The sequence below is a fragment of the Aplidium turbinatum genome, chromosome 6 (genome assembly GCF_918807975.1).
Source record: "Aplidium turbinatum chromosome 6, kaAplTurb1.1, whole genome shotgun sequence".
Lineage (NCBI taxonomy): Eukaryota > Metazoa > Chordata > Ascidiacea > Aplousobranchia > Polyclinidae > Aplidium > Aplidium turbinatum.
Genome location: NC_137477.1, coordinates 29,175,082 through 29,194,886, shown reverse-complemented (window position 1 = coordinate 29,194,886; position 19,805 = coordinate 29,175,082). Strand labels below are relative to the sequence as shown.

Genomic DNA, 19,805 nt, shown 5'->3' with positions numbered 1-19,805 from the left:
TTAAATGTGCGGCCAACTTTCAAACAATCATTTTACGAATGACCAGAATAGATATCAATATCTCAAATTCACGTAGAAAGTAACTGTGACGCAATAAATGAAAGACAATTATGAAGTCATTCCAACAGGTGTTCAAGCTGATGTAATATTTCCTGTTTAAACAGGCCCAAACAAGTCCAAACAGGTCTTATGAACGATGGTGCAATTTTGGCACATGCTTTAGGAATTTCCATGACGTAATATTCAGTAGACTTGAACGGTTTTATATGACGTTTGATTTGTACAGAGATTGGCCGTAACATAGCGGCCCCTAGTTATGACAGTCTAACATGGCATAACTAAAAAAGAATTGAAGGACAATCGTGAGCCAATGAATAAAACACATGATACACAAATTGTTTGAGTCACTCACGTTAAGTTAATACGCAAATACAAAGGGCATGCAAAGAATGAACAGCAATAAGAATACGCGACGATACATGAAATTGGTACCATAGATACACGCTAAAATGACGCTATATACAATAAATTATTGCGATAATAACCGACTGTTCTGGGCTCAGACAAGTATCGGCCACCGCAGACAAAACCAGGCTCAAACCCTAACACTTAGGTGTTCTTTACGGGGGCGAGGCACGAAATATCCCTCAACACGTAGTCTACTTTCACTTTCCCCGTACTCTCATCATAGTTGCAGACGGCAACTTTGGCTCTACGAACCACAGGCTTCCCTTTCCTAATTTGTGGAACTACCTCATGCACCCTCCCAAGTTGATACTTCCCACGTTTACCAATGTCTTGGAGAGAACCTACCACTACAAGTTGACCAGGCTCCAAATTCTCGGCCATTTTTAGCCATTTTTTCCGGCCCTGAAGACCTGGCAAGTAAAAATCGATCCATTTATTCCAAAACTGCTGAGAAAGTGACAAATTGAACCGATAATCCCTTCTTAATTGGTCACGATCATGTGGTTGCCCAACAGCACAGTATGGGTCTAAGTATGGGGTCAAAAGTGAGGCAGGGGTGATGACAGTAAAATCCCTAGGGTCGTCACTCAAAGGTACCAAAGGGCGTTCGTTCACGATCCGAACGGCACTGCCTGTGTACGTAAGCAGTTCAATAAAATTGGGCTTACGAATTGAAGAGTCCAAAATGTGAAAAAAGTATTTGGTCACATCAGCCATGAAACCAAATCTTTCAAGCCGAAATCTAGCCAAGACATCTGCCAGAGGGTTTAACAAGTCAGACAATTCAGGACAAGAAGACATTACATCATTTACACAAGTTCCTCGGAATTCAGATTGTTTTAAAGCCTTCTTCTTTAAATCAGCAGCTCTATCTGACGCCAACACAAAATTGTTAGGTAAATCAATAACTTCCTTCAACGGAACAGGTATCTCAAATCGACCATCTTTCAACTCAATATTCGGTTCGACAAGTTCTCTAGCCAAAATATCATTGCGAGACAATTCACAGGTTTCATTTTGCAAAGTCAAATCCTGAATGACTTTATTCAGGTCTGCTATTTCCATATCACGAGACTCAATTTTACGCTGAAAGCCAGAGATGACATCCGACTCTGAAGACGTCTGCACTCTGCACACTTTAGCAACGCTTTCAACTAAGGGTGACTTACCACCACAAGCCAACCAACCGAGAGGAGTGAGCAAAGCATGCGGTTCACTACGATTGTCACCAACACGCTCTTCTTTTGCACACATCAAATAAGCGTTGTCGTTGCCAATCAGTACATCTACAGTACTACAATCATTCAAATGAAACATATTCACGTCATGAAAATGACGGAAACCACTTAAATCTTGTTTATGAGGTAAAGTTTTAACATCGTCAGCCCAAGCTGGGTTAACCACCGAGGTTATATCACAAAACAGTTCATCAGTCTCTAACGACTGGATGTTGAGTTTAACAAGGTCAGCACAAGTAGGTTTCTGACCAGCCAGAGTATCCATTGTAAACGACGCTTTATCATACGGTTTAAGACCAAGTTCGCACACCAAGTCACTCGAAACAAAGGTCAACTGCGAACCAGGATCATGCTGACAATACACCAACTTCGATTTGCCCGTCATTGGATTCAAAACACGAGCAGCAGTAACGCGGTTAAAGGCTGCTTTAACATTTCCAATCTTAACATTACGCACAGGAACTCTAGCACCAGCCTCATCTTTACCGACCAAATCCAGAGAATCACGTGACGTCACATAAAAATCATGCAGAAGAAAATAGTGTTTACTATCGTTGGTAGGTCCACACTTACGACAGTTATTTGCATGATTACAGTCTCTAACCATATGCTGGCGCAAACAATTCAAGCATTTGCCAGCTTTCACAATGACATCTCTCCGATCTTTAGGTGTCAAGCGCAAAAATTCTTTACAATTAGACAAAAAATGATATTCCACTTGACCACGTGATGAACAACAAAAACATGCCGGTATGTCACTACGTCTGGCCACACCGCCGCGCGGTGCGCCAACAGCAGTCGAGTACTGCGAACTCCCTGAAATCACATTATCATGGGGTTTTACCGACGTCTGCCTAACCGGACATGAAGGCAATTTTCCTTTGCCAAACTTTTTAAATTGCTGCGACTCACCAGAATCGCCCATTAGCATAATGCTAAAATCAGTCGACTTACGCGTTTCCTCCCGTACTACGAATTCAAACAAACTCTGAAAAGTAGGCTCATCAGTGCCACCATACTGATCACCTAAAAAGTCAAGATAACGCTGCTTAGCGTCAAACGGGAGTCGCTTAGCCAAATCCAAAACAAAACGTCCTTCTAATTTATCACGCTGACCATAAGCTTTCGCGTAAAGCAAACACTGCGACAATTCATCTTTAAACTCTTTCAAATCACTGGAAGAGATAGAAGTCAATTTGCTACCATAGCGATACTTTCTAATTTCTGGTTCTGCGAAAAGACCTCCACGAACCCCAAAACGTTGGGACAAGCGAGCTAACGACATTTCTATCCTGTCTTCCTCTGACAAGCCAGGAGTGTCAGAAACCAAATTAGCAATCGTTTGTGCAGCTGTTCTAACACAAGCTGCTTGCAACAAAGTCAAACGAGTTCCCTTAAAGGGCGAAGCTGCCATCAAGGCCATAACACGATTTTTAAAGAAGACAAATGGCATATTATTACCATCGTAACCAATCAAGGCCGCCTTATCGAAGAACGTCCTACTATTTTGGTATTCAAAAAAGCAATCCTGCTGTTGAGAACTCGATTTAGCGGGAGAAGACAAGCTATATCCCTTAAGGGGCTGAGTGGGCTCAGTCCCATGCACAGCCCGATCACGATCCTCAAACACGTTAAAATCAGGAGACACGATACGCCTCTCACAACCACCCAAATTACGTGTAGCTGGGCGATCAACAACTAGCGGCGCAGAAAACTTTGAAGGGGGCAAAGCATTACTGCTAATGGCGGCCCCGTGACCTGTACGCTCTGGGGGAAGAGTTCGGCTAAAATTCGCAGGCCTTGGCACTAGGTCCTTCGGAAGACCCTTAGCCGCGGCCCCGAGACCTCCTGAAACAGCTGGAAAACGTGTGGATCGCACTGGTCCACTTACAGATTGAACAGGCGTCTGGAAAAGGTTAGGTAAATTAAACTGCGATTGATGTTCACTTCTGGAATGCCTAGAAGAGCCCTTCCTAGAGCTACGCCGGGAGCCCAACTCAGAACGATATTCAGCTAAAACTGCCTCTTTACGTTGTTCGGCCCTCAACTGAGCGTCTTTGAGTGCGAACTCAGCAGCTCTAGCTTCGGCCTCAACTCTTGCGGCAGCCTCTGCTCGTGCGGCCTCAGCTCGTATGGCCTCTGCTCTTGCGATGGCCTCAGCAGCTCTTGCTTCGGCCTCAGCTTGGATCTGGAGCTCCTCTCGTCTTAACTGTAGGTTAATTTGTGCAACTATCCGTGACGAGCTCTCAGACATCCTAGTGCTTACATTTGAGGCGCTATCCTCAGGATGTATGTCAGCATCCAACCTATCTGAGAACTCACTTTCTTTTTGTTCGAAGTTATTTTTTAACGAGTTAAATTCGGGATCTACCCTATCACGAAGTTCTGCCAAGATTGCAGAGTTAACAATTTTACTCAAAAGAGCATGGAAATGCCTTAATTCCTCTTCTAAAGTAGATAAGTTAGATCGAAAAATTAACAGTTCCTGCTTATCACTCAAAGAACCTAGGGCTACAGAAAGTTCCCCAATTTGAGTCAAAATATCCCGTCTAAGATGCCGGGCCTCTCGAACTGACTTAGCCTCATCGTTAATGGGTCCCTCCCCAGAATGGCCTGCCCGACCGCAAAGAACATCATCAGGCTTAAACTCAGTCGAGTCTACGGCGGTCGAGTCCTTGTCACCACCGAGTGTAGACATATTAAATGTTAGGGCTAAATTTAACAATTAAAAAATTAAGTTACACAAACACACAAATTACAGTAGTTATAAAAAACTTAACTGCCAAGACCGTAAAAATACAAAAAAGAATTTAAATGCACGATACCGTAGCTGTACGAGTATGTGAAGTCCAAACGTCCACAAAACTTGCTTGGATTCTTCCACTTGAATCTTCAAGCACAGATGGATTGCCTTTAATCTTCTTTCTTGCCAATGAATGTCAAAGTTATTTTTTCTTCTGTACCAAACTGAGAAGAAATGTCTTTACTTTTTAGCTTAAAGTTCTTCAGTTGCCTACCGAAAAGAAATGTCTTTAATTTTCTTTGCTTCTTTAGACTACCAACCAACAAGATCTTCTTTTATTATTTCTTTGCTTTTGTAGCCTACCAACCAACAACTTCGTCTTTTATTTTTTATGCTGCCTGTGCTTCCGTACAAACACTAGCCAGAGAATCGTCTTTTATTTTTTTGCTTTAATTTCTTGGCCCACCAGCTAACAAGAACTCGTCTTTTATTTTTTATGGTCACAGCGGTAAACCATAATCTCTTCGTGGGAAAATTGTAACGTAAGATTCCCAAATCCGTTCGTCTGCATGCAATGACCCAAAAATAAACACACTTTCGAAACGTCTATTCAAAAGTGTATTCCAGTAAAATTAGCCCGAGGCTATCGAAATGACTGGTGCAACGCCGTACACCTAAAAACTGTCACTACAATACAAATTACTTGGATAAAAGACGGAACTTTTGTCCAGCTAGCAAGCACTAAGCCAACAGTTAAATGTGCGGCCAACTTTCAAACAATCATTTTACGAATGACCAGAATAGATAACAATATCTCAAATTCACGTAGAAAGTAACTGTGACGCAATAAATGAAAGACAATTATGAAGTCATTCCAACAGGTGTTCAAGCTGATGTAATATTTCCTGTTTAAACAGGCCCAAACAAGTCCAAACAGGTCTTATGAACGATGGTGCAATTTTGGCACATGCTTTAGGAATTTCCATGACGTAATATTCAGTAGACTTGAACGGTTTTATATGACGTTTGATTTGTACAGAGATTGGCCGTAACAATTAGGAAACAGCAAAAAGTAATAATATCTCAAAAAATGTCAGTCAAACACTAGCAGTAGCTGTAATCAAAATCTGCAAAATGTGACAAATCAGGCCGCATCTCCAGGTGGCCATGGTACAACGTATTAGCCTATGTTTACAACTGTAATTGTATCGGCGTACCTACACATACGTTACGTACTGCACACGTTACGTTACGTCACGTTACGTTACGTCACGTCACGTTACGTACACGTTACGTACCTATTTGCTTTAGTTTTATTTAATTATAGGCGGACAAACTGTCAAGTTTGCTTCGAGAAATAAGGATTTTATTCATTTAAAATTCCTTTTCTCAGCATCATTCCTGACATTGAGCACTATTTTTGTCGACATTGATCATTATTGTTGTCGTCACTGTTGCTTTCTCATGCAGGTCTCGCATATAGATGAGACAACAAAAGACTTAGTAGTGCGAACTCTTTTGTACCATATTGTTCACACAATTGCATCAGAAAAGTTTGTGATGTTCGCTCTGGATGACGCTCAGAATGTTGACTATTACTCTTGGACACTTTTGTCAACCTTAAGCAAGGATGCGCGAGCTCTCACAGTGCTTGCTATGCGCCCGTTCAGTCCTGACAGACCTTCTTGTGAACCTGCAAATACGGTGAGAATACTTTGTGTTGAGACCATGGCGACCTCTAGTGATAGAACACTGATTCAAACGATTTGTGTACTTCGAGTAAAGCCTTGTCAAAGGCTCTTCAAGTGTGCGAAACTACCATAAATAACCTATCAAAGCTTTGTCAGTCGAGGATGAAGATTCAAAACCAACCAACCAGCATATAAAATCACGGCTTAGTGCTGTTTTGTCGCTTACTTAACCTTATCACTAATCACAATACTACTTATTTAGCAATGATTTGGTTGGTTTGGTTTGGCAAATAATAAGTTGATAGATATAAATTGATAGATATTAGCATCCTTTTAAAATTTTGCTGAGCGCAAAACAATTCAATTGAAGTAGGCTATCCTATCTGCCGGTTAATATAGCTAAGTACATGAAACTATCTTGACTTTTCATTGCTGTCCAATTTAAAAAGTGATTTGCAAACCTGTTACAGTTGTTAAACATAAAACAAGCTAAAATTACTATTTCAGCAACCATAGTACTGTAAGCCATAGGTCTAATTACCAACAGCTACTATTGTAACCAATTTACAGTCCAGAAGCCTTTTTTTTTCAAACCACTTTACTGCATTCAAGCCAGTTTTGATTTCCTTTGACGCATATATAAGCTACCAATCAATTACACTGCTCTTTGTGACACTACAGTATATATCATTTTTTTATTTCACAGATTATTTATCATCCTAAAACGTTGTACGTCAAGCTCAGCATATTATTGAATGAAGACTTAACGCCGTTGGCCTGTCAACTTCTCCGTGTGGAGCGCATTCCAAATTCGCTGAGGACTCTCCTGATTGAGCGGAGCCACGGTGTTCCATGTAAGCGTTGGAAATTTAAAAATATTTGACTTGTGCTAATTCACAACACAGGTGATTGAAAGTTTTCACATAGGAATATACAGCATAGCAACAACACCACAGGGTTTACTATATGCCTACAGTATTTTCATTTAAATAGGCTACCCAATTTACAAAGGAAAAAAATGTTATCGAACATGTTGGGCTGTCTTTGTGTGCTCACTACAAATTTTAATTAAAACAAAAATAGGATTTTCTGATATTGTTATATGTTTTACAATCATGAAACTACATCATATCCAGTCAACTTAGTTTCTTTATGACAGTGTGGTGCGAGCAGCTTTTGAGAGAAATGCAGAATGCACAAGTTTTGCTGATTGAAAAGTGCTCAGACAAACAGCTACCTGGCAAGTATTTTTGGCTAACTTATAATTTAGCTGGATGTGATGAAAAGAATGTAGCTTGAAAAAGGAAACAAGTAGATCCTTTGTGTGTGCCTTTTATATCTTTTTTTCTACTGCACAGTAAATCAAAGGGGCACAGCAATTTCGGGCATAGGCTCCATAGAGATACATTGTGAACTTGAAATCACATAACAATCAGTCGGGTTTGCATTGCTGTCAACCTAAGTTGCCCTATCTTGTTTTGATGCTTTGACACGTCACAACAAACATTACTCAAACTGTCTGGCTCTAGAGGAGTTTGTGCGTCAATTATAAATAAATTCTGCGACAGCATCTGCCTTTACAAGGACTACTAAATTACTCCTTTCTAAGCCTCTCTACATTTTGCTTTGTTCGGACTATTTTGACGAAGTCTTTTTATGTTTATAATTTTTGTCAATTTTTTTTTTGTAGTTCAACAAGTTTTTCAAAAGGAAGCGAATATTGACGCCAGAGCAAAATCCATTTCTCCTGTCGTCGCACCAAAGGTAATGCCCATGTCATGTAGGTCTAGTGGCCAATTTCTTACAGCAAAGCCCGCTGGTGCTGGCGTTGGAAGTGTTAAAGTTACGCTCACAAAGGCGTTACTGCCATTACATAGCTGATATGCGCTTTGACAGAAGTATATGTGCTGGTTAGGACCGAGGGTCTATCCTTTTCCACCTCGAAGTTTAATGCAAATACAAAAAATTAACAACTATGTTGTAAACGGAATTTTTAATTCTGTTTTTGTAGACACAATTAATAAAGCGTAGAAATAAATCCGACTGCTATTGCAAAACTATAAATATCTGTTTATAATGTGCTTTTTCAATGTTTTACTACTTTTTACAATTTTTATAAAAACTGTTATCTTTCATACACAAGACAAATCGAGCAAGAAATAGTTCTGTTCTTTCCATCTGGTCCAATAGAAATCGCACAATCAAACCAGTTCCCAAAGCCAGAACAGGTAAAAAAGATATCCTATAAATAGCTCATATTATGAGAATTAAAATTTTTGGTTTTAAGATACCGTATTCAACTAGACTGTAGAAGTTTTTTTACGTTAGCATCTGGAAAGCTTTAATAAAACCACGCTACAATAGTATCCAGTTGATAGGGAAGACAAGGGGAACTTTTGGACTCGGCCTGGGATCATTTTAGAAATCTTCCGTAATCTTTTCAAGGCGCCCAGGAACTTGAAAAAACCATCGCGTATTCTTTGGATAAAGTGCGTTTTTCGTGGAAATGTTTTGATTTAGATCCAGATGATCTCATTGGTACCGGACCCAGGTTATCATTGGTACTCATTGGTACCTCATTGGTCTTCTCATTGGTACCGGGCCCAGGTTATTCTTTCAACGGACCTGATAGTACTTTTGGTGTTTTACACAAGAACATGAAGTTGTGATCATCCACAATCTTTTTCTTCGTCGTGTGAGCCTCTGGGGTCGAGGCCTCGAGGGTTTATTCTTTACCACCCCAGATTCACAATGTTTCTGAGCTACAGTGAAAAGCTACTAGAGAGCAGACAGTCTTTAGTTTCATTATCCAACATGCACAGACTTTCCACTCCGTTAGGTGACTTGAAGATAGTACAGTCTTAATGATGTGGTCTGCGGTCTGTTCCTCGGCATCACATTCACAGGTGGAGAAAGAGGCCATTCTCCATCGGTGCATGGTTGAGCGGAAAAGTCTGACGCACGTGAAGAGACGGTTGAGGCGCACCCACCACTTCTTTGTAGTGTCAGGCCAATGGAGCATGGGTCGAGTCGAAGATAAACGAATGGAGTTTTGTGGTACTTGACTTCTATTCGGCATTCCATTTAAATAGTCTGCAGCAGAGACCTTAGAGTAAAGAAGATGGTTGGGCTCCAATGCCGTCGACCGAGTGGCTTCTTTGCGACGAAGCTCAGCGAGTTAGATGCCGCAAGAATGGGGAGATTGCCCAATGGTGTTGGACGCAGGCATTCGGTCACTGTGCGCAGGGCGCTGTTTATGGCAGTGTCGATGTTGTGGCAGTGAGCACTGCGGCACTTAACAGGTGCACTGCACTCTGCTGAAGAGTAGACAAGGGCAAGGGAAAATTGTCAGCCCTCGCCCCCCAGTTAGAGCCTGCCAGCGCTTGAATAATGCAGAGCACGATGTTTGCTTCTTGCACAGTGACATCAGCAAGTGGTGGCGGTACGTAAGCGATCTGTTTTACGTTATCCCAAGGTATTTTAGTTCGGGGCAGAAGGACAGAGATTTTCATTGTTCTGGAAATTTAGCTCACAATCAACTTCCTGGTTATGTAGATAAAAAGCTGCTTGCCACAGTTTTGGTTTCGCTGAGATTCAGTCGCCATTTCTGGAGATAAGCTGACAGGGTTTTTATGTCCTATGTAGCGGCACGTTGCTTGTTAGCATGCCCGCTCACATACAGTCGTCGATGTGACGACAACACTTCTGGGCATGGTTATGGCGACAAGTGATCAGGACACGATGATCTTCGCTATTGACGTCAGAGAGAGTTTTCGGCGCTACATCCTGGCTCAAGGTGTCTTTTAGGCAGTGATGGGCATTATCGGCGATAATTTATCGGCGATAACTATCGGCGATAAATTGTTATCGCTTATCGTTATCGCTTAATTATTTTTTCAGTTATCGTTTATCGTTATCGCCAAAGGCAATATTTAATTATCGCCGATAAATTTTATTTTGGATCAACACACAAATGGAAAGACCATCAAAAGTAATGTTTTTACTAGCCACCTAGTTAATGAAACTAAAATTGAAACCAGTTCTTCTTCAGTGCCTGAAGTGTGTGTGCACAAGTCGTTGCCCCCTCCCCGGGCGTGCCCCTCCCGGGGGCACGCCCCCCTGCAGCGACGGCCCTGACAACACAATAATTTTTAGAGTTGCTAATTGCAATGCAATGAAATGCATGCAACAATTCAAAGTAACACAACATCACTGAAACAAGTCATTGCGGAATATGATATTGCTTGAAGCACTTGACATGCAGACCGACATCACATTTTTTGCATTTTGTAGTAGTTTTTGCATGACAATAGGCCCATCGAGTTGCGTGGTAAAATTATGCTAAATACAGTATAACCTTTCTCATTCACCTATGCGACATAGCCTACCTCAATCAAATATTTTTATTCCCGCTAATACAGTGCCTATATTGTAATTCTTATCTCAACAACTCAGCGTTCTGCCATTGCTTTAATGTTAGTGTTCACAAAAAAAACAAAAAAAATTATCTGAAATCAGTAATTACGATAATTATGTTATTGTTCTAAAACAAACACGACTAATTTGACAAGCTTGATGGATTTCACAGTATGCACATTGCACATTTTTACCACCAATAACGCTTAAGATTACTGATAAATTTTCAAGCATTTTGTGTTTTTTGGGATTTTTTCAATTATTGCTGACTTTGCTGTTAATAGCCCTTTAAGCTGAAAGCAAAATACAAAGTTTGGAATTTTTTATGGTATTTTCATTTGATTTAATTATTTTGCCTACTGCACGTAAGCGGCAGTGTAACTCAATTGATAAAAGCATCCAACTGGTATCTGAAGGTATAATTATAAGCACGGCGGTTACCTCAATGATTTGATTCTGGATCAAGAGGTTGAAGATTCGATACCCACTGCCGCTGTTCCGATGCTATTCATGCATAACTTACAAAAAGTTTTGTCCCTTTACAGTATATTATGTTCGATTTTTCGTCATGTTGATGAAAACAGTTCGTGCTGCATGGGATGGGGCAGCACTAGTCAAGAAAAAAAAATTATTGTTATCGGACATTATCGGCGATAATTTATCGTTTATCGTTATCGCTTAACTTTTTTTTTGATTTATCGTTTATCGTTATCGCTTTAGGTATTTTTCGTTTATCGATTATCGTTATCGCTTAACTCAGGGGTGTGCAACCTTTATTACAGGAGGGCCAGATATAAATAATGGGGGGAAACCGCGTGCCGCACGTTTATTTAACATATGATTTCTAGCAGTGGCAGGCACAAAAAAGTAATTTTTTTGTTATTCATGTTACTCTTATGGTATTATTAGGAATTATCTCCTTGCAGAAATTACAAGTTAAGACGCATAAATTTTTGAAGAAAACTGTTATTCAAATTTATTGTCACACCGTCTTTAAACGAGTTCAGTGAGAAGTTTGCTGCTGGCTTCTTTTCCCGACGGCTTTTTTCCAAATTTCTTTAATGGAAGTGCTCGCAATTCAAGTCCATTTTCCAAGTGTTCGTCTGTCAGAATCGTCCGATAGGGAGATTTCATGACGCCCATTTTAGAAAAAATTGTTTGCACAAATAGCCTACGTTGAGCCAAAAAGAGCCATTTTTGAAGCCATGGATTTTTTTAAATGTGGAAAGTCATCTTAGTTGAGATGTTTTCGGTAAAAATCGCCAAGATTCATTTTTAAATAACTTACTTTGCTTTCAAATCTGTTTTTTCTTGAAAATCAATCAGTTCAAGTTATATTTGCTGGTGCTTTATCAATGTCTGTGTTGAATGGCGAAGCGAATATACCAAATAAATGTTCATGAGATTTGAAGTCTTTGAAACGAGCCAAAAATTCATACAACAAATTTTCAAGTTGGTCTGCAAATTCAGTTTTCTTCTCAGGATGCATTCCATAGTCTCTCAAAGTTGGAAAGTGGAATGGATTTCCTGTCTGTGCGTGAGCTTTCCAGAGCTTTCGAAAGGACGTGGGTTCGACACCGCTTCAGAGCACGCGGCTGTGTCTCGGCAAAGACACTTATTCTAATGACAAGTCAAAATAAGGGGAGCAGCTGACTCGAAGACTATATGTAACTTCGCTGCTTCTTATCGTCTGTTGTATCGCATCTGTGATCGCAGTGTACGGTATGTTAATGATATGGGCGCAAATAAAAACACGAATCTTATTATTATTATTATAAGTCGTAATTTGTTCATAATGCCTTTTATGTGACCATACATTTTTACATTCCAAATAATTAAATACAATGGATTAGCGGTGGCCGGTGGGAGATTTCTAAAATGGTTAACAGAAGGGCGAAATCTACAATAATCCACTCCACAATGAATTGTTCACACGTACCAGACTAAACTAAACTATAAACACGTTTCACGGGCCGCACACAATTTAAAATTGGAACATCTTCGCGGGCCGCACAATGTTTTTTCGCGGGCCGCATTTGGCCCGCGGGCCGCACGTTGCACACCCCTGGCTTAACTGAAAAATGAGTTATCGCGCCCAACACTGCTTCTAGGCTATTTACATGCACAGTGTAAATCAGTCTATAAATGGGGATTTCTCAAAAAGTCAACAGTTTTGATTTTTTTGTAAATAAAGAAATAGGTAAAGATCACTTACCTCCATAAGCTATTTCATGTATCACACAGAAGTATGTCTATACTTCAAAAAAAAATAGGTAGCCTATGGCTTTTAACTATATGTGATGAAATATTTTGATATTTACAGAGTCACAACCAACAAGCGAAGGTGCCGACAGCTTTTACCCAAAGAGAAGTAGTAAGGAGGTCTCTAACGAAATTACAATGGAGTGTGTTGTGAAACCAAACTTTGATCTCAGAAAATTTCCCGTGCCAGCCTCTATCAGAGGCATGGCTCTTGCAAGGTTATAACCAGCCTAGCACCATCATGGCATCTTTTTTAGCTATTTAGTGTGTCTAATTCTAATTAAAGACAGTTAACAAACGTGAGAGATTCCTGGCAAACATCTGCCTGTTGAGTCCTGGATTAGAAGCTTTGATAGCAAGCAATGCTTGTAAATTTTTGTGCAATAAACCAAATATAAGTTATAAATGCTCAAAACTCTACAAAGCCTTGCTTATGAAATGTTGTAGCCTAATTCAGGGCTCCAACCAGTTGTTTGCAGGCGGATCCAACTAATCTACTCAGAAAATAACTCAGCAACCCACTGCTTATAAAATTTGCTTTTTTCTAAAATGCTACTCTTTATTTAACGATTCTAATGTTTGCTATTTAGAAATGCCTTTTGATTTGTCACTTATTTCATACTTTTGCTGATGTTACCGACTGCGGCTTCCAGTCTGACCGAGATTGTCTGATTATAATAATGAGATTTTGGCGTCTGTTACTGTCTGGTAATTGTCTGATAATAATCAGATTTTCTCGTCTGTTACTGTCTGGTAACTGTCTAATAATAATCAGATTTTCTCATCTGTTACTGTCTGGTAATGTTATTGGCTAATAGATTTTGTAAAATACATTGAAAAATGAGAAAATGTGATGTTTAAAAACTTTAATTAGATTCGCCGTGGCCTAAGGGGTTAGGGCTAGAAAATAGTAATTTCAATGGCGTAGGTTGGATTTCCAGCCTTGCCATTACTCTTTTTTCTTCTGTAATTACCAAACAAAGTTCAAAGCAAGAATCAACTGTCTGGCTGGGTGTTGGAAGAGTTACAATGACTGCAGTCAGCTGATTCATACTGAAAATTGTTAAATTAAATTGGCAAAATCTGCAAAATGTAACAAATTAAGAGCATCTATAGGTAGCCATCGTTTTGCCTTCATGAAAGTCGTCATATCCAGGAAAGTGCTTTTATATAATAATCAATAACCATGTTTTATTTTGCGCTCATTGCGACAACATACAATACACTGCGATCACAAATACAATACAAGAGAAAGCAGCGAAGTGACAGATTATCTACATCTTTTTGGCAGGCCATTAATTGTTTTTGCATAGACACAGTCGAGTGTTGTGGAGCGGTGTCGAACTCACGTCCTTTCGAACGTCACGCAGATGTTCTCACCACTGGCCAAGTAGCCGACTGTTATCATTTGCCAGACAACTTCTGGAGTTCAAGCAGCAAAATATGCAAACAATCGTAAAAAAACAGAAGATTTTACCTAACGGTGCAGAGCTGTAGGCATATGGCACTAATAAAATTGAAAATGCACCTCTGATTGCAATCATTTAAAACAGTGTTTCCCAAGCTTTTTTTAACAGCGCCCCCCTGGACAACGAACAGAGTATCAAACGCCCCCTCGACAAAAAAAAAGTAAAACCAAAGTTGTTTTCCATTCATTACAACTTAAAGTCCAACTCTAATGAGACAGATGAGGTTGGTGCAATGTCATTAGCCTCTTGATATCGGGTTCCAGTTTGGATAGGAACAATCTTAAGTCTCCCCGTCTAACTTTGTCAAGACGGTTTCTTTTGTTATCCAGAAGCATTGTCATGGCACTGCAAGCACGCTCCACCAAGTATAGGCTGAGAAAGGCTATGATAAACACTTTGACCCGATTCCACACGTGAGGGTATTTCTCTTTGATTTGGTTCTGCAGCCATAACGATTGATGCGAGATATTGAACTTCGGTTTGAGTGCAAAATCGCTTTGCAGTGTTATCAGTTCCTTCTCAAGAATTCCATGTTCAGAAATATCACAGAATGGGTCGATTATCCAGTCAGGGATTTCTAAATGGAATACATCCTGGAATCGAACTCCCATGTCTTTGTGTACTTCTTGAAGATGATTGCTTTACGTCTCTACATTAACATCAGATATGCCTTTGTCACTGGTATCAAGTTGATGCAAGCTTGAGATTTGGAAAAAGTTTCGTCTATCTAAATTTCTCTGATACAACACGAGCTAATTACTGAAACCAGACAGTGCCGATTTTACTTTGATTAGATTTACTTCGTTACCCAGAAGGGATACATTTAATTCATGAAATTTGGAAAATAATGTGGCACGAAACAGCTTAAATACGCTTTCAGGATTTTGCTCTATTTCGGTACCACAAACCTAAGTTGTTTCTGGTAGAACACAATGGTCGACTTTCCTTCGCTGAGCAACCAAACATCGGGAGCTCCCACTCTTGCATGTTGCCTTCAACGTCGATTAAAGGGCCTGAGGACTAGTCACTCTCCCCCGCACTGGTAACCCCCGACGTTCAGAACAACGCAAGACACTCTACCTTTGCGTGTCTCGGGCAAACCCAGCCCTCAGACACTAGTGGGGTGTTATGAAACAGCTTAATCCGCTTTCGGGATTTAGCTCTATTTCGGTACCACAAACCTAAGTTGTTTCTGGTAGACAAGGGTCGACTTGCCTTCGCTGAGAAACCCAACGTATAAGGAGCTCCCACTCTCGCATGTAAGGCAAAGTCGACCAAAGGTCGTGAGGACTATAGTCACCCTCTCCCGTAAATATGTCTGACAAGCAGGCGATATCATTTATCACAACCAGAAGGCCATTAGCAAGATCAGGGTGACAACTCTGTAGAAATTCCACGAGAGTTTCAAACAGCGAATAAAATCGTGCAAGGCAATTTTCCTTGAAAAGCCATCGTAGTCTACTTCGGTGTGGAGTAGTAAGCACTCAAAAGATTGGATTTGCGTAATCGCAGTGCTTCAAAGTAAGTCATGCGTTACGACCCAACAAACTTGTAAGGTACTGCGAAGCGACGTTGCCAACATAATTGCATGATAACAAAATGCTTTGCGATCCTCTTGTAAATGCCCCGATTTACTCTCAGCGCCCCCCAATCGCCCACTTTATAGCCAGCGCCCCCTTTATGGTTGCAAACGCCCCCAGGGGGGCGCTGGCGCCCACTTTGGGAACCACTGATTTAAAAGAACGATGTGTGATCTCTGAAAAGCTTTTTTACTGTATTTATTGCCACAGATTGGATAGAATGAAGCCGTTTGAGCAGATAGTTGTGAAGTCTGCAGCAGTGATTGGAAACAATACTTCAAGACAGATGTTGAAGTCGGTTGTTCCAGGGTTCACTGAGGACAAGTTCAAGAGGGCAATCTTTCAATTGATGCTGTCGCGTGTCTTTGAATGCGCGTCCGTTAATAAAGCCCTAAAGCGTCAAGAAGATGGGAAAAAGCAAAGCGTATGTTAAATAACAGTTTTTAGTAAGAACTAATTATCTAAACATCTTGAATAGTTTTCAAAACTTTTCAGCCAATGTACTTATTGAAAACCATTATTCCCGCATGATTGTTGGACTACTTGGACTGCATCTCAAGAGATAGGTTGATAAAGTAAAGAAGTCAACAAACTTCCAACAAAAGAATAAATTCACTGTTAATTATATTTCTTCATTGCAAAATTTAAATCTACTGAAATAACAGGTGACGTAGTTCACAATAATGATAGCAAACTAACACTAGAACGGCTTGAAGATGATACTAGGCTACTTTTAGGAATAAATTTAATGCTTTTCTTTTTCGATAACAATAGAACTTCAAGTCACAAGCGTTTTTTTACACATTTTATTTCTCCAATAAGGTATGGTAGGCTATGTATTTTTATATTCCTATCAATGCTTTAAACATAACAAATTTTTCACATTTAGTCTCAGTTTTTTGATCGATCCAACAGAATTGTCTGCTTTTGCAAATCTTCTTCCATAATTCAAAAAGAGGAACAAGAAGAAGAAATTGCGGCCAGGTAATATTTGAAACGCATGAACTCAAATTATGTAGATAATGGCATTTGTCCAATAAACATGAAACAGAATTTTTGAAACATTTAAAAGATTTGCTCATTCTTTTGTATTAATTTTTTATTTTTTATCGGTGCGTCATGAAGTAGACTAGCCTAACCTACAGGTAAGGGAAGGTCGGGACCTGCGAGCCACTTTTTTCTTTTAGATGCATATCTTCTACGTTTCTCAACATTTTTCTCTAAAATTTGGTTTTGCAATGCCTTGTAGTGCTACCTACTCTACAGCAAAAGCACAAGTTATTATTTCAGCAAATGTTTAATTTACGCTTAAAAACATAAACACGCGCCAAGCGGCTTATCGCACCCCACATGTGGGGAGCGATAAGCCACAATTGCGATAAGCCAAAAAATGTAGTATTTTAGCAAAGAAATCACTTCGCCATATCAAAAATACAATTCTAAAACATAGTTGTATTATTTATGTGTGAAATCAATCTTCAAGCCAGCTTCCAAGCTTTAAATTTTGAAATAAGCGATGGAGAATTTTCAAATGATTCCTTGGGATGAGTTGTCAGAATTTTCATGTGAAATAGCATAATTAATAGTTGCAAACGAAACAAAAGTCAGAATTGTGATATATCCTAATGGAAAGGTGTGAAAGCAAAAAAATGATGTCATATGACACTTTAACATCTACTATCACAGGCACTTGTCATGGCTCGTAGGTCCCAACACAAGATGACTCAAGGCTCCCTACCTGATCGTTCAGAAATGAAACAACAGCTGAAAAAAAACTAACATTGCTATCTAAAAAACTTTCAGCTTAATCTCATCATAAATACATCACCTACCACTACAAAAAAGTTCATGAACATTTCTTGCATAACAAATGAGTTATTTTAAAACACAATCAGCCAAAAAAATTTACTTTTTTAACCCAAAACCTATAAATCCTCTTTGCACCTCCATTTTTAGCACAATTTTGACCAAAGGTTTGTGGGAAAGTTATCCAGGCATAAAAAATATAATAACGTCAAAAAATGCAAAAAAAGTACTTTATATTAAAAAAACGGGGGTGGATTATGGCTCCCACCATGATCATGGGTCCCGACCTTCCCCTACTTGTAATTTTTTCTCGGTTACGGTGCGGTTTGTTTCCTACTAACGTAAAGTCTGGTCGATTTCACTTTGAGGCTTTCCTTCCCGTTGAACATGGTCTTTGTTTGCTTTAATGCACCAGTTTCTTCTTTCTCTTTGGCATTTTTCCGAATCAATCACAACATTTCTCAAAAAATTACCGTAAAACTCAATTTACGTCCATCAAAATGCATCTTTATTTCTTATCGTCCCTTTATAGCATTTATAGCAATACCCAGACCACCTTCTCAAATGCTTTCTTTTCATGTTGATTATGAAGACAAATCTTCTAATGATCAGAGTAACAAAATAAGGTAATTGCGTTACTCCACGTCTATTTTACGTTGCTAAAATGTAGGACATTCACAGAAAAATGTCTAATTTCTTTCCAGGTGTGAACAGTTTCGTTTTCACAACTCAATGGTACAAGAGACTGCTTACAAACTGTGGCTTGAAGAGCAAAGAAAATCGCTTCACGAAACATGCGCTTGTTACATTGAAGAAAAACTCAACGAAGTTGGTTGGCATTGTAGGCTACTGGGCTATTAGTTCAATACATAGGCCTACTTGCTAATTTGCGCATGATTATAACGTTTTGCTGTTCTATCGTGGGATACAATTTTCAAGAATAATTCTCCAAAAAGCATTTTTAGTGGACGAAATTAACACTCGACAGTAATGTTTCAAAAAATATGCCACAGTAGACTACATTGGTTGCGGATATCGGGGCTTAGAACCTACGTGTCAACTCAGCAAACCAACACATCAGTTATAAAAAGCAGCTTTGACATGTAAAATCTAGTTCGGTATTTCACGCACAGTGTATGTTCAACAATAAAATTTAATTGTCAGTAAAAATTTTTGTAGATTTTGCTACACGGAACAACTGACGAAGCCATTACTCAGCAATATCATTATTCAAAGAACAGCATGGCGGAGCAACTTGCTCTCTCTAAAGACCAGTCTCAAAACGAAACGACTTCAAATGACAATTTGATCCATCAGGTTAAAGCTTGCTTTGGTAGTACCTAGCCAATGAATAACTCAAATACGTTTGATTAAAGATTTTGGGAGTGGCATAGTAGCCTAATCCAACTATCCAGGGTAGAACGCTTTAATATAACAGGTTAAGTGCTATATGGGTACTGTAGTTTTATAGATATTATTGACTGTTCTAAATAGTTTTTGTAATCCAATGAGGTTTAGACAAAGGCTATACCACTATAGCAGGCTTACTCAGTAATCTTAACGAAGGTCCAGTTTGACAAGTTGTATATTTCTGCGGTCCGGTGAATAAGTTATTTCATACTCAACCACGAAAGTTAAACTATCTGTACCAAACCATTTTTTAGGTAAAATGTAAGTCGAATTGGATTTCTGAGAAAGTGTTGGGGAGTCTGGGAGTCGAAGCCCCCCAGCAACTAGGATAATCACAGTAAAAATTGCTTTCTCCTCCAAGTAAAAATCTGTTTAAAGAAGCCTTGAAACGTGGCAATGAGGTTGTTCTTCCAAAAACTTAAAGTCCACCATCAACACCCAGAAGGTCCAGATTCGGACCGCGGTCCGCCAGTTGAGTAGCCCTGCTATAGCGCTATAGCCTCTTGCTTTAGTCTGTTGAATAAAAATCAGGCTATATCACGGCCACCTTGAGATGCGGCCTGATTTGTCACATTTTGCAGATTTTGGTTACAGCTACTGCTAGTGTTTGACTGACATTTTCTGAGAGTTTTTTTATTTTTTGCTGTCTCCTAATGATATAAAAGCTTTTTGTTGTCTTGGGGAAGCAATAGCAAATGAGAAAAGGTAAGTTGAAAAACGCT

At 39.5% G+C, this 19,805-nt stretch overlaps 1 protein-coding gene across 3 annotated transcripts in view; it reads left to right on the top strand.

Annotated features, from left to right (window-relative positions):
• Positions 1-19,805, top strand: part of LOC145772660 (adenylate cyclase type 10-like) — an 82,224-nt gene that overhangs the window by 24,596 nt on the left and 37,823 nt on the right. For all 3 annotated transcript variants that reach the window (XM_082584530.1, XM_082584529.1, XM_082584531.1), the window contains exons 7-16: positions 5,920-6,153; positions 6,847-6,994; positions 7,300-7,380; positions 7,831-7,904; positions 8,284-8,368; positions 12,880-13,036; positions 16,078-16,291; positions 16,757-16,851; positions 18,378-18,501; positions 18,853-18,990. In XM_082584530.1, coding sequence (XP_082440656.1) covers positions 5,920-6,153; positions 6,847-6,994; positions 7,300-7,380; positions 7,831-7,904; positions 8,284-8,368; positions 12,880-13,036; positions 16,078-16,291; positions 16,757-16,851; positions 18,378-18,501; positions 18,853-18,990 — 1,350 coding nt within the window. The remainder of the gene's footprint in view (positions 1-5,919; positions 6,154-6,846; positions 6,995-7,299; positions 7,381-7,830; positions 7,905-8,283; positions 8,369-12,879; positions 13,037-16,077; positions 16,292-16,756; positions 16,852-18,377; positions 18,502-18,852; positions 18,991-19,805) is intronic.